The sequence below is a fragment of the Triplophysa rosa genome, unplaced genomic scaffold (genome assembly GCF_024868665.1).
Source record: "Triplophysa rosa unplaced genomic scaffold, Trosa_1v2 scaffold180_ERROPOS751398+, whole genome shotgun sequence".
Taxonomy (NCBI): domain Eukaryota; kingdom Metazoa; phylum Chordata; class Actinopteri; order Cypriniformes; family Nemacheilidae; genus Triplophysa; species Triplophysa rosa.
Window position 1 is genome coordinate 85,100 of NW_026634193.1, and position 15,313 is coordinate 100,412.

General features: G+C 38.8%; 2 protein-coding genes across 2 annotated transcripts in view; one reads left to right on the forward strand and one right to left on the reverse strand.

Annotated features, from left to right (window-relative positions):
• slc9a8 (solute carrier family 9 member 8) overlaps nt 1-15,313 on the forward strand; it is a 104,688-nt gene that overhangs the window by 10,550 nt on the left and 78,825 nt on the right. Inside the window, exon 3 of the mRNA XM_057327176.1 lies at nt 9,630-9,710. Coding sequence (XP_057183159.1) covers nt 9,630-9,710 — 81 coding nt within the window. The remainder of the gene's footprint in view (nt 1-9,629; nt 9,711-15,313) is intronic.
• Nucleotides 11,786-14,035, reverse strand: LOC130549833 (E3 SUMO-protein ligase ZBED1). Its single transcript, XM_057327177.1, has 2 exons — nt 13,806-14,035; nt 11,786-13,512 (listed from the first exon to the last, which is right to left on the reverse strand). The coding sequence occupies exons 1-2, from the start codon at nt 13,909-13,911 to the stop codon at nt 12,458-12,460; spliced, it is 1,161 nt and encodes a 386-aa protein (XP_057183160.1). The 5' UTR covers nt 13,912-14,035; the 3' UTR covers nt 11,786-12,457.

Genomic DNA, 15,313 nt, shown 5'->3' on the forward strand with positions numbered 1-15,313 from the left:
GGAATTGGCGAGTACTTGAATCCATGTACCGATCCGATACCAATTTCTTAAACAGGACCTAGTTATACCGCTAGCTTTGCTTAACGCTGCAAATGGCAAAGCTTCTTGAATGCTTCAGAATGCAAACACAGAAAGTTGTGCTGTGAAGAAGAAATGAAAATGTGCTAGGGACATGCACGAATATTCGATCCGCAATAATTATTAGAAAATTAAAAATACTATTTGAATATTTTTATTTTTCATAAAAAAAACTGCATCATCACCACAGGTTTAGAATTGTCTTGTCTTATTTAACGCTGCTTCACTTCATCTATAATGACTTTATAATGTACAGAAAATATAAAAAATAATTTGCATGTGTCCAAAATCTTTCTACAGTCAGATCGCAAGCTAGTTTAAATATTTTAAGTTCACACACGACGGCCTGACGGATCGCGTGTTATGTTCAGCTCACATCACCAAAAATGTTTTAAAAACTGGTGAGCCACAGAATTCGTTAACATTACATTACTTATATATAAGTTGGTATAAAAATACCAACGTAATATTAAATGATTCGATGATTTATTTATTTATTACCATGACTTTTTCGGAGCGGTTGTTTGTTCGTTAGAAATATGTTGGGCTAACTAATGCTGATTTCAATAACTTTGAACATTAAAATGTACATTTCACTGCAACTAATGTTAATAAATTTGGCCTTAGCATAAGACTGGTACCTTTCTCCATACCTAAAGCCTGCATTTTCCTCCTAAGAACTTCAGGGTCATCGCCTTCAAGTTATAGCCTGTAAATAAATCCGCACGGGTGTTTGTTTTAAAACGCCCTGAAATTCTTTAGTTAGGCTTAGTTGAATTTATTTATTGATGTTAATGCAATGCAAAGCTAAACAAGACAGACCATGAAACGACAAAGAAAACAATATTTGCGGTGGTGATCAGCAGAATTAGTCATTCTTCCTCAAATGCCGGTCACGTAATACTCAACTCAACTCAACTTTATTTATATAGCGCTTTTACAATTTTCATTGTTACAAAGCAGCTGCACATGAGACACATTGACTACAAGCAAAACAATCAAAGTTGTACCTGCAAAAACAAGAAAAGGTTGAAAACACAGAAGACAGACACACCCACACACAAAACACTCCACACACACAACACGCACCAACACACACAGACACAGAGACACACACACACACGGATGCGCACGCACACACACACAACACACACACACACACGTACGTACACAGACAAGTACGCACACACACACACGCTCAGTGAGAGCACACATTTAGGATAAAGGAGAGAGAAGCACAGGTCAAATATAACAGATAATAAATTCCTATATGCAATATTAATTAAGTAAAACTTTAAAATTCTAAAGCAGCCCCCCCGGTCAGGCAGATAGTGCAAAAACAGTATGCAAACGGTGGCGAGGAACCCAAAACTCTAATCGAGAAAAAAAACCTCAGGAGAACCCAGGCCCAACCAGGGGATTCCAGTTCCCCTCTGGCAAAAGCTGCTGCCTCTGCACAAGCTCCAGAGAACTTGCACAACAAGGCTAAATAAAATAAATAAACTTAATAATAAAATAAATTATAGTTTAAGATTATCATTAATAATCTAATAGCATTTGAAGTTTTGTGGTGAAGACATGTCAAGAGACCGCGTCCTTCTTTATCCAGCTCTATCATCTCAGCTCTTGTCAGGTCCCCACTTCCCATTCTCCGCTCTACCATCAGGTCAGGCCATGAACTGCATCCTGCTCGCTGTGGTAACCTTGGAACAATGAGACAAGACTGGCTGAGAGTAGAGTACTGTTCTGTACTCTTTGATGCAACAAGTACATCAGTTGTGTTTTTGGTTCCGGTTGATCTAACTAATGCAGCCTAAACCCTCTGAAGATTTATATTATGGAAGAGTAGTGTATGCAAGATTAAAAAGATGCGTCTTTAGTCTAGATTTAAACTGACAGAGTGTGTCTGCCTCCCGGACAGTGCAGGGAAGACTATTCCAAAGTTTAGGCGCTAGATAGGAAAAGGATCTACCACCTGCACTTGATTTTGAAATTCTAGGTATTACCAACTGACAGGACGCCTGAGAGCGTAATGCACGTGAAGGACTGTAATACAAAAGGAGTTCATTCAAGTACTGAGGAGCTAAACCATGTAAGGCTTTATAGGTAATAAGCAAGATTTTAAAGTTAACGCGATGCTTTATAGGTAACCAGTGCAAGGTTGACAGAACCGGGCTAATATGTTCATACTTTTTTGTACGTGTAAGAACTCGAGCTGCCGCGTTTTGGACCAGTTGGAGTTTTTGTAATAAGCCTGCAGGGCAACCACCTAACAGTGCATTACAGTAATCTAGTCTTGATGTCATGAATGCATGAATTAACTTCTCTGCATCTGAGATTGACAGCATATGACGTAGTTTAGATATATTCTTAAAATGGAAAAACGCAATTTTACAGGTGTTGGCGACGTGGCTCTCAAATGACAGATTACTATCGAATAGAACGCCAAGATTCTTTGCTGACGACGAGGGTTTTATGGAACATCCGTCAATAGTTAAACAGTATTCTTGGTTGTTACTTATAGCAGTTTTCGGTCCAATAAGTAACACTTCCGTTTTGTCCGAGTTCAGTAATAAAAAGTTGTTACTCATCCAGTTTTTTATATCGACTATGCATTCCATTATTCGATGGAACTGCTGTGTTTCATGAGGCTTCGAGGAAATATAAAGTTGAGTATCATCAGCATAACAGTGAAAGCTAACTCCGTGTCGCTTTATTATATCTCCTAGAGGTAGCATGTATAATGCGAAGAGCAGAGGCCCTAAGACTGAGCCCTGTGGTACACCGTACTGGACTTGCGATTTGCGTGACACCTCATTGTTTATTGCTACAAATTGAAAACGGTCGGATAAATAAGATTTAAACCATTTCAAAGCTATTCCCTTAATGCCGACATAATTTTCGAGTCTATGTAGGAGTGTGCTGTGGTCAATGGTATCGAATGCAGCACTAAGGTCTAGCAGCACCAATAACGAGATACAACCTCGGTCAGACGCCAATAGCAGATCATTTGTAACTCTGATCAAAGCAGTCTCTGTACTGTGACATGCTCTAAATCCAGACTGGAATTCTTCATTGATGTCATTCCTTTGGAGGAAGGAGCATAATTGAGTTGAAACTACTTTTTCCAGAACTTTAGATATGAAAGGTAGATTCGATATAGGCCTGTAGTTCCTTAGTTCTCTAGGGTCGAGTTGGGGTTTTTTGACAAGGGGCCTTATAACAGCCACCTTATATGCTTTAGGCACATGTCCTAATGTCAGAGATGAGTTAATAATACCAAGAAGAGGATCTATAATTTCTGGGAGCATCTCTTTCAGTAGATTTGTAGGTATAGGGTCTAGTATGCATGTTGTTGATTTAGATGATCTAATAATTTTAGACAGCTCATCTTGATCTACGGTATAAAATAATTGCATTTTCTCCTTAAGGGCGCTGTAGTTAGTTTGTTCAGCGGGTTTCACTTCTGATTGCATTGTTATAATTTTTTCTCTAATATCTTGGATTTTATATGTGAAGTAGTTCATAAATTCATCACTGCTATGCTGATATACAGGATCAGAAGTCACTGACGATTTATTTTTTGTTAATTTAGCCACCGTGTTAAATAAAAACCTAGGGTTGTGCTGGTTTTCTTCTATTAGTGATGAAAAGTAGGCGGATCTAGAAGTTATTAGGGCTTTCCTGTATTTTCGAATACTATCCTTCCATGCTGTACGAAATACCTCTAATTTAGTTTTCTTAAAGTTGCGCTCCATTTTTCGGGCCGCTTTCTTTAGAGCCTGAGTGTGTTCATTATACCACGGTGTGGGGCTGCCATTTTTAATCTTCTTTAAACGTAGTGGAGCAACTTTGTCTAGCGTTACCGAGAAGGTGGAATTAAAATTTTCAGTGGTAATGTCAAGATCTTCAACGTTATTTCTCATGATTTGAGACAATTCGGGCAGATTATCGAGAAACGCATCTTTGGTAGTTGAAGTTATTGTTCTACCATATTTGTAACAATGAGTTTTATTTGCAGCCGTAGGCCAGTGAAGCAAACATAATACCAGATAATGATCCGAAATGTCTTCACTCTGCTGAAGGATTTTAACGTCGTCCACATTTATACCGTAAGACAGTATTAAATCTAAAGTATGATTACGAAGGTGAGTGGGTCCTGACACATGTTGACTAATGCCCATGGAGTTAAGAGTGTCTTTGAAAGCCATTCCTAAGGCATCTGTAACGTTATCTACGTGGATGTTAAAGTCACCAACGACAAGGAGTCTATCTGCGGCCAGTACTAGTTCTGATAAGAACCCACCAAATTCTTTAATAAAATCTGTGTGGTGCCCTGGAGGCCTATATACAATAGCTAGAATCAATTTAAAAAGTGTTTTATCTTTAGTATTAGGTGTTGAAACATGAAGAACCATGACTTCAAAAGAATTATATTTAGAGTTCGACTTCTGGGAAATGCTAAGAGAGTTATTGTAAAGTGCTGCGACACCTCCCCCTCTGCCTTTTAGACGAGGCTCGTGTTTATAATAATAATCTTGGGGGACAGATTCATTTAAAGCAATATAATCATCTGGTTTTAGCCATGTTTCTGTCAAACAGAGCATGTCTATTTTATGATCTGTTATCATATCGTTAACAAAAAGTGCTTTATTAGAGAGAGATCTAATATTTAGCAATCCGAGTCGTAACAGTTGATTATCTGTATTTTGTTCATGTTTAGTTTGTTTAACGTTTATTAAATTACTTTCAAGAGGTTTACGCATTATTTTATGTTTGCTAATCCGGGGGACAGACACAGTCTCTATTTTGTGATGTTTGGGAGAACGGATTACTACATGTTGTACATTTTGTGTATTCTGCGACGTGAGACGGCAAGCAGACAGTTGGTTAAGCCATACTGTCTGCTCCCTGACCTGGGCCCCAGCGAGTCAAGTTTTAGCATTAGCATTAAGACTTTTTGCCATATTTCTAGACAGGATGGAAGTCCCAGCCCAGGAGGGATGGAGACCATCTCGTTTCAACAGGTCAGGTCTGCCCTCAAAACTCTTCCAGTTATTTATAAAAACTATATCATTCTGCAGGCACCACTCAGACAACCAGCCATTTAGTGATGATAATCTGCTATAAATCTCATCACCACGATAAGCATTGAGGGGGCCAGAGAATATTACAGTGTCTGACATCATGCTTGCGAGCTCACACACCTCTTTAATGTTATCTTTTGTGATCTCCGATTGACGGAGTCGAACATCATTTGTGCCGACGTGAATGACAATCTTACTGAATTTACGATTAGCCTTAGCCAGCACATTTAAATTTGACTTGATGTCAGGCGCTCTGGCTCCCGGTAAACATTGGACTATGGTGGCTGGTGCCTCTATGTTAACGTTCCGAACAATAGAATCACCGATAACTAGGGCACTTTCAGCAGGTTTCTCAGTCGGTGCGTCACTGAGCGGGGCAAACCTGTTCGAGACTGTAATCGGAACGGTCGAGTGATGTTTTGTCCTGCGACTACGCCGTCTCACAGTCACGAAGTTTCCCAGCTGCGGAGGATTTTCAACCGGAACCGAGCTGTGTGCGCTAATGTTGCTCGCATCCAAAGTGTTTTCTATCGTCGTTAAACTCTTACTATCCTCAGATAAAGATTGGATGCGAGACTCTAATTCTAAGATCTTCTCTGTCAGCCTAACTATTTCCCTGCATTTATCGCATATAAAGCCCTCGCAGCTGACAGAGAAGGCTAAGCTAAACATATGACATGAGGTGCAAGTAACAATAATAGGAATAGAAGCCATAACTCACCGGATTTGAAGTGCAATTCCAACTTACCAAGGTTGCTCGATGGATCGTAGTATACTTGCTTAAAAAGAGAAACAGTTAGCACACAAGACAAACCAGAGGCAAGATGATATTCCAAAGTGTGAACAGAAAGCAAGCTAACACGCTATTGCTATGCTAACGGCGTTAAATTAACTATCACATTTGGTTTAGACTCTTCCAAGTAAATAACAGGAACAGGGTTATTGAGAGATCAGGATAAGTTAGCAACGACAATAATAATTAAAGATAATAAAATACACTAATATTAGAGCGAAGTGGTAAGCGCACTGATACAAACAAGCTGCCGGCAGCGATGCAGGAAACAGGAAGCAGGATTTCCTCTGAAATCCACCAATACCCACCTGGTAACAAAACCAGGTAATAAAAACGTAATAAACAACAAGCACTAAAATGGCTTCGTCTTTGTTTTTAGGATGAATTAACAGTCGGTATGGAGGTATCAAGAAGCCTGTTTACTTTATTTATTATCAACATTATAAACAATAAAGCCAGATATTCTTGTCAGATCTGGGTTTTGTTACCGGGAGTTAGAGAAGAGCAACGCAACGCATTATTCACATTCTCCGCTGTCGGCTTGTAAACTGTCGGCTTGTTGAACAGACTTTCAACAGAGTAAAATAGACCTACTTTATTATGCTTGTTTTTCTTATCAAGAACATGTTAAACAAAATAAACAAGATAACCATATATCACAGACTTTCAATATGCGTTTTGTATGTTTGGTTTTTGTATGATTTCGCTTCGCGCAGGTTTAAATGCAGTTTTTATGTATTTTTCTATTTTTTTCCAACGTTGCTAATCTTTTCAACATTAAAAACCCTATATACAGGATCTAATATTAGTGCATTATGAATATTTAATGATAGTTATAAGCTTGATGTGAAATTGTGACTAAATAAAAACGAAACAAATACGTATTTTTTCACTTAATTTAAATAAACGAATATTAGTTTTTTATGAGCTCAAATATTCTAATATGAAATTTTTGAAAAATGCCCATCCCCAGTGCTAGCGCTGTTTGGCAGTATTTCAGAGTGGACCAACCAGCCAGTAAAACTGCGACTTAAGAAAAATAAATAATATTACTGTCAAATGTCTGTCAGATAATAAAAATACTCTCTAATTTACTGTATGTATTTGTTCATGTTTTATTAAGAGACAAGTCTAAAGCACACCATAAAATAATTATATCAATTCACACAGGGCTAGTATATACAGCTGTATACAGATACACACCCTGGTATCGGATCAGTACACGGTATCGGCTGATACCCTGAGCCCAGGTATCAGAATCGGTATCGGGAAGGAAAAAAGGGTATCGGAACATCCCTACAAATGTCACAAAAACAGCCTTCTTCCACCTTAATATTCTATGTGTTGCTGATGCAGAAAAGCTAACTCGTGCATTTGTGACTTCAAGATTTGACTATTGTAATGCACTACTTAGTGGTTGTCCTGCATCATCAATAAACGAACTACAGTTAGTTCAGAATGCAGCTGCCAAAGTTCTAACTAGGTCCAGAAAATACGATCACATAACCCCAATTTTATCATCCATTCACTGGCTACCCATTAAGTATCGTATTGACTTTAAAGTTCTTTTAATCACTGATAAAGCCCTAAACGGTTTAGCCCCTACCTACTTAACAGAGCTTCTATCACATTACAACCCATCACGCTCTCTAAGATCTCAAAACTCCGGACTTTTGATAACACCTAGAATAACTAAATCTACCAAAGCTTTCTCATACATAGCACCTAAACTCTGGAATAGCCTTCCTGATACTATTCGAGGGTCAGACACACTCTCCCAATTTAAATCTAGATTAAAAACATCGATCACAAAATTAGACCTAAACAGCTACAACAAATAAAATTTCCTAAATCCCAACTAATAAGCTCTCCCTATTTTTCATAAACATTTACTCAGTAACTTTTAATCAAAGTCACTGAGTGCAGCTGTGACACGTCAGAGGGGACGTGGCCCTCCCGACTGAGACTTTTCTCCATTTATCATTGGAGTTTGGGTTCCTCGCCACAGGGCCGTGTTGGCTTGCTCACCGGGAGACTGCTTTTATTAGACAGGGCTCTGACTAACTTTTTGCGCTGGTTGCACTGGTGCACCTAACTTTTTTGCTTCGGTGCACCAGCACAAAAGTTAAGTGCACCCAAATTACTTGGAACACACGTGTTTTGTTTCCCAACTGTTTGGTCATGAAACTGAATACCTTTACAAGGTTTCTTGTTAATATGGGAATTTTTACGTTATTTTGTGTTTATATGTCCGTTTCAGAGTAAGAAGGCGTGAAAGAGAACTCAGTTTAGTATTTTGTGCTCTGACTCTCTGGGCGCGCGCATATCTCAAACAACCCGCGAGACCTGAAGGCTTTTAGTGATTATTCTTCATGAGAGCTGCATTGATACACGTTTGGCTTCTATCAATAGCGACTTACAAATAAATAGGATTTAACTTGATGTATAATGTTTTGTATGCTTTGCAGTATTGTAAGAGAGCTTTATACAATAGTTTAGTGCTTAAAGTTTAAACACATGTTTCCTGCATTAGCTTCACATGCATACAATACTCGCAACACATTTAGTTATCTTTGCTGTTTTGTACCTTAGCCGGGGAAATTCTTGTATTCTGCATATTTATTTCAGTTGCAAGATTGAGCGCTTCACTTGTTTGCTCTTTCGGTCCTTCGCCTCTTACCCGCGAATTACGTCTTTAGGGGCGGGGGCACTGATAGATAAGTGAATGGTTTAAGGAGGGGATACGAAAATGAGTGACTGAATGCGCCGCTTGCGCAATATAACATTTCTGCGCATTAAATTTATAATATGCAAAATTATATATTGTTCAGTTTGGCAGTCGCACCGGTGCGACCATTAAGAAAAACTCGTCGCACTGGCAGGAAAAATAGTCGCAAAATTAGACCATTTAGTCGCAGTCTAGCGTGTCAGAGCATTGGTTATGATTTTCGGACGGATCAGGCCTTAACTTAACATTCTTAACGAAAAAGTTGTCAATCATTCTTTTCATCTTCTCTCATCATCCACGGCTACATCCACTCTGTTTATCTGACGGGCCTAGGCTACTCACTTCTCTCTGTCTGACTGCAGCACACGCATTTTCAAATGTACACACACATACAGGAATATCTGGACCACGACCAATCAGAGGGATGGTCCGCCCTTCACTATCTCTGATTGGTTTAGACCACAATATGGGCCTAATGTGTCTGTTGTTGAACCCACGGGAGACTTTCGCAGAGATTTTTTCTTCCCTCGAACGGCTGGTCGCACCGGTGCGACCTCATATTTTTTTATTCGCACCATTGAGAAATTAAGTCCAAATTGGTCGCACTCCAGAGCCCTGTTAGATATTATTTATTACTTACTAGAATGATCTTGCTTGTTCTATAAACACCATGCACTGTGCTGTGTTTTACCTTTTCTGTGTTTTTCTCTTTTTCTTATATTCTCCTGTAAAGCTGCTTTGGAACAATGCACATTGTGAAAAGCGCTATATAAGTAAAATTGAATTGAATAGTTAGTACTTTTATTTTTGATGGCACTGGTAGGTAAGGCTACATCACTGCAGTTTACTTGTAGTAATTACTTGCTACTTAATAAAAGATTTGGCTGATTGGGTAAATTTAGGTTTTGTTAACATTTTCTTAAAGAGTATCTTTATTTTTCAGGTATATGTATTATTTTGGTTCATCTGCTGATCAAATTCAAGCTGCACTTTTTGCCTGAGAGTGTGGCTGTGGTCTCTCTGGGTAAGTGACTGTTTTTTTTTCTTTAAACATTTTTTATTTGGTGCTGGCCAGAGCAAATGGGTAGGCCTTAATAATAAATGCAATAGCAGGGCTCCAGACAAACTTTTTTTACTAGGAGCGCTGTAGCCCCTGACTGAAAATTTTTATTTGAAATGATCTTGCGCTGTCTCAAGTAATCCACAGATAAATGACGTTTCCTGCACTCCTCCGTGGTTAGTTTCATTTTAAAAGTCTCGTACATCAAATCGTTCCTCCCTGGAACTCAAGAAATCCGTCACAGCAAACAACGACTTGTAGTAATATGCTCACGTTGTGTGTGTGTAAACTTGTCAATGACGACCTGGATTGTGCGCATCCGCGACAGTGGGTGGGCAGTGGGTGGGCAGGTAACTATCACACACAGCCTGCATTGGTGGGGGGCCGCATTCTACTCGTCTTTCCACATACAATAACAACTAGAAGAAATTCCAAATTTTCAGGTCTCATATGCGTGAGTACTTGTAAAAAATGCTCACGCTGTCTCGAAAACTAGTCGCAGTCTAGAGCTCTGAATAGGGTCATTCTGTGTAAACCAGAGGACTCGGCTCAATTTTTTTATTTTTAAATACTTTTACAGAAGCATGACCAACATCTGAAGTGATGAAAGCCAAAATATTAAAGGTCATGGATGAATATTGTATAGTAATCCACTAATTTGTAAAGGGGGTTAAAAATGACAAATTTCACCTTAAATTTGGAGCCATATTAGAAGGGGTGAAAATTACATGAGAAAAACACCAGCATTATTATTATTTTTACACAGAGATTGGTCAAATCTGTTGTCTTTAGGAATCCTTGTTGCATTTTATGCCAATGGTGACAGTTCAAAAATGAAAAAAAGGCATTTTTCATGTATTTTGTTTACAAAATTTGCATGCCTGTCACTCCATAACAATTGGAGAAACCTTATGTCCTTTTAGATTTTTGTGCATTTCTTTTGGGAACTACATTTATAAGGCCCTAAAACAGTGGTTGGGAATTTATGTGCACACGTGGCTCTTTTCAAAAAATCATGTGGCTCGCCAGGTATCTTACCCTTCACCAACATTTGATCGTTAAAAACATATATAATATATATGAATATTTCAGGATGTCCTGGCCAATACACAAATGCAGTGCTATGCGCAAGCCGCGTCATGACACTAATCAATGGCAAACAACATTTACTGTATATGGTAACCTCTCGCGCTGGCAGCCCAGCATCATATCGAAAGCCAACAGGCTCCCAATTCGCGTGCTTTTTACCCAGAGTGCGACGTCTTTAGAAGAGCGAGCGTCATGCTTTTATTGAAAGTTATGGCTCTCTGTTGCATATGATACAGAACTTGTTGCCACGCTACGTAATCACATGTAAAAAGTTTTAAAAACGCATGGAAGCAGATGGAAGCAAACTGCGACGCGTCAGTATGGATGCGCTATGTTTAGCTCCTCATTTCCGTGTGAGCAGTCTTTCTCGCATATGAAGACCATACAGCTGTCAATGGATGCGCTGTGTTTAGCTCCTCATTTCCGTGTGAGCAGTCTTTCTCGCATATGAAGTCCATACAGTTGTCAAGTTTGACAGAGGAGTTGTAATGCCGGTATGTAAGTGTCTTGACCACCTACGAACCGAACTACAAAGCTATTAGCAAGACGCTAGTTATGTTCACTTTTATGAGGTGTTGCGCAGGTTGCGCAGACCAATCGGCATATGACATCAAAGTGCCGCGAGAGCAGAGCTCCGTGTGCTTTCGAAACGCGGTACTCTGATGTCAGACATTCACCGATCATGCAGCATTTCAAGAAGTCGAACATTGCAATGCAAAGTCAGAAGACACATATGCAGTATTTTGTAAGTATCAGTACTACTCACGTGCACTTTTTAAAATTGTTATATGTTAGATATAATGAAGTTTAATTGAATGGAGGCCTAATGTAAAGCTGTAAGTTGTTTATAAGTCATGGAAATATTTTTTTAGAGGTCCAGATGTATGCACTGTTTCGTTTGTTTGACTGTTTTTGCCTTGTCTGTGGACATAGTGTCTTCTAAGTAGGGGTGGGCGATATAGAAAAAAATTCAAATCACGATTTTTTCTGGATACATCACGATTCACGATTTTATCCCGGTTCTTTTTCAAGTTGGTTTTAAGACTATTTTGCAAATTACAGAGCTACAATACAGCCAAACTAATGTCCCCATATAAAAACATACTCTTCACCATTTATATTTTCAAGAATATTTTAATCAAGTTAAGATTTAATGCAAGTGCAATTCTGAAAGTATGAACATTCAACAAGACTTGCATTACAATTAACATCACAAAATGAACATTGGTTTAATAAATCTAACAGTTGTAACAGTCAGATAGCTTATTAGACATAGATCCCAGCAAACAGGTTCAAAAATGTAAATAGCTTATTTTTTACAAAGTTAAATAATGTTTAAATAAAAATGTACTTGGTCTAGTTAAATAAATGCAAGTGCACAGACTTTAGCATAACTCCCAAAAAATAAACATTAGCTTCCAAAGGTAAAAACAAAAACACACATACAAAATGTAAACTACCTTTCGTAATCTGTTTAGTAGATTTTTCAAAGTGCAACGTGTTTCAGAACCAAAACAATAAAGGTACAAAAATATTTCCTGACCTGAGTCCTGAGTCGTGTAAACTTAGCAGCTTTGGAACATATCAATTTCTAAAATAACACACAGTATAACTAATCACAGTCACAAATTTTTAGAAAGGAAAACCAGCTGATTCACTTTATCTGGCTTGAGAGTTGCCCTTTGGCAGGTGACAATATTGCCACCAGTACTGAAGGCTCTTTCTGAGGGAGCACTTGTGGCTGGAATGCATAAATACTTTCTAGCAAGTTGGCTAACTCTTGGAAAGTTTGCCTCATGGACTTTCCACCATCCCAGTGGATCCACCTCACTTTCTGCATTTGGTGTGGACAAGTATCCCTTCAATTCTCCTTCTATTGCCTCTTTTAGAGATGAGGAAGCTGATGTTGTGGCTGCAGATGCACTTACAACACCTGAGGCTTTTAAAAAGCTGGCAAGTGATTGTTTTGCTTTCTTGGGTGGTGTCTGACCCTCATCAGGGCTCTGTGATGTGGAGGTTGAGGTACTAGATGTAGGCTGCTGATCTGATGTTGGATACTGTATGGTCAGCAAAGACTCCAGCTCAGACAAAGCTCTGGTTTGTATTCCCTCTATCTTGTCTTTGTCTATGTATTGTGTTTTGAACCTGGGATCGACAAGCGAAGCCATGTCCAGCAGGTCATCAGTGGTGGGGTCCTGATATTTGTCAGTGAGGTATGCGAGAATGCTTGTCTTCATTGTTTTTGTTAGTTCAGTGTCTTCATCATTCAGGCTCAAAATGTTGACTTTCAACAGGTGAAGCACTGGCTTTACATAAGATATACTCACATAGTCCTCACCTGAGAGTGCATCAGTAAAGTCTTTCAGTGGACTCAATGCCTTTTTCACAGACTCCATTACGTCAACATCTTGCCATGACGGGACCAAATGCCTAGTCTTCTTGTCTGCCTTCAGGACCTGAGAAATGGCCTTTTCCTGGTCAAGCACTCTCTCGATCATGTTGAGTCTCGAACCCCATCGTGTTGGGGACTCGGTGATGAGCTTCTGTTGAGGTAGCTTTAGCTCAGTTTGAGCATTACTTAAGTCCCTCTTTTTCTTCCAGCTGAAGGAGAATGTACTGACGACTTTCTTGCAAACCGATGTTACACGTTCAACACGAGGGTCTTTGGCACTTTTTTCTAATAAAAAAGAATAATGTATTAATTAGATTTAACCTAATGCACAATGTAAAATTTTATTTACAAATGTTTATATTATAAAAATATATTATTTTATTGAAACCAAACAGATGTTCCACAAAAACGTTTTTATATATAAATAATACAAAACAATTACATATAACAGTGCAATTATTATTGCAAACTAATCTCATAATTTTACTGTTCAATGTTCCTAATGTAATTTTATATTATTTATTATACGAACAATCTCCTGAATGGCAGAGACAATATTTATTTTTAGTTGCACTCACCGATGGCTAGGTGGAGTCTGTGCCCAAAACACTGCAGACGAGTCCAGCTGTTGAGCTCCAATGCCTTCACCATATTGGCCCCGCTATCTGTCGTCATACAGGTCATGTTTGCTTCTTTCAGTCTCCAACATTCAAGCGCGTCCCTGAGGCCTTGCGCTATGAGCTCGCCCGTGTGATCTTGTGGGAAATATGTTGTTTCTAGACACGCACTGCACAACTTCCAGTCATGAATAAAGTGAAACGTCAGACTTAAATAAGGCTCTGACGTACGGCTAGACCATAAATCAGCTGTTGTAGCAAAAAACTTTACGTTTTGAATTTTGTTTTGCATCTTGCTGCGGCACTCGGAATAAAGTTGTGGAATGGCCGTGGAAGAAAAATATTTGCGGCTGGGTATTTCGTAACGTGGATCTACGACTTTGAGCAGTCTTTTAAAGCCCTCATTTTCCACAGTCTTTATGGGAATCATGTCTTTGGCCAGGTAAAATGTCACCGCATCAGTTACATCTTTCCAGCGCTTGCTCGTTCTGTCATACGGAGTTCCTTTCTCAAATGCATATTTCGTTAAAGTCGTTTGTTTAAGCCTTGTAGTTTCTGGCTGCTTGGTTGTACCTGATGTTCTCGCGTGGGGTCCCGTTATAATTTGACTGTCGGCATACTCTTTCGGGTGCTTTCTTTTGAGGTGGTTAAAAAGGTTTGTTGTGTTGCCATCCGACGTGCGAATCTTATCATTGCAACATTTGCAAATAACTGCTGTTTGCGCTGTGTCTGTTGGGGAAAAACCAAACCATTTCCATATTACAGATGTTGAATTTTTTTAGGGACCAACTGCTCCGCGTTTCCCTCCATCGTCACTGACTGCGTCGCTTAATCTCACTAAATTTACGAGCAACGTACACGAGTTTGTTAACTTGGCACCATCTATCGCACGGATGTTGACGAAATCAATAGAACAGCAACGGATATAACGTGTCGTGCACTATATAGGACGATGTAACGATTTTTCCTAAAAAGTGGATCGTGCTGTCATTTTAATCGTTCGCGATCAAATATCGTCATATCGCACACCCCTACTTCTAAGTGTCTTCTAATCGAAAAATACCGAAGTATACCGAACATTTGGTGTTTTGCAATGCCACAGGAACATGAGTTTGCCCACATTGTCGGGAAAACTGATCTCCGTGTCCTCCTTGAAACGGGTGCGGCCGTCTTTAGGAAGAAGCGCACTGATGGTGGAGACGAGGAAATTGATAGAAAAAGCAAGGTGAAATATTGGTCTATATTGTTGTAGTGTTTAGTTATTGCTTTATATTTTGTTTATTCATTTATATAATTTATTGAATATATTTATTTATTCCTATTCTTTGCGTTCTGACCTCTGGGTTTTCTTTTGGTGTTAAGGTCCTCGGTTTGCTTTATTTCTATTTATTTGTTTATTTAAAATTTATTTTATATTCAATTTTTAAAAATATTTCTACAATTTCGTTTTTTTAAGAAAATATTTTTTC

Coding starts and splice junctions, on each gene's coding strand:
- LOC130549833 (XM_057327177.1), bottom strand. CDS start 13,911: ATGACCTGTATGACGACAGATAGCGGGGCCAATATGGTGAAGGCATTG. Junction 13,513..13,805: donor CAGACTCCACCTAGCCATCG/GTGAGTGCAACT, acceptor CTTTTTTATTAG/AAAAAAGTGCCAAAGACCCT.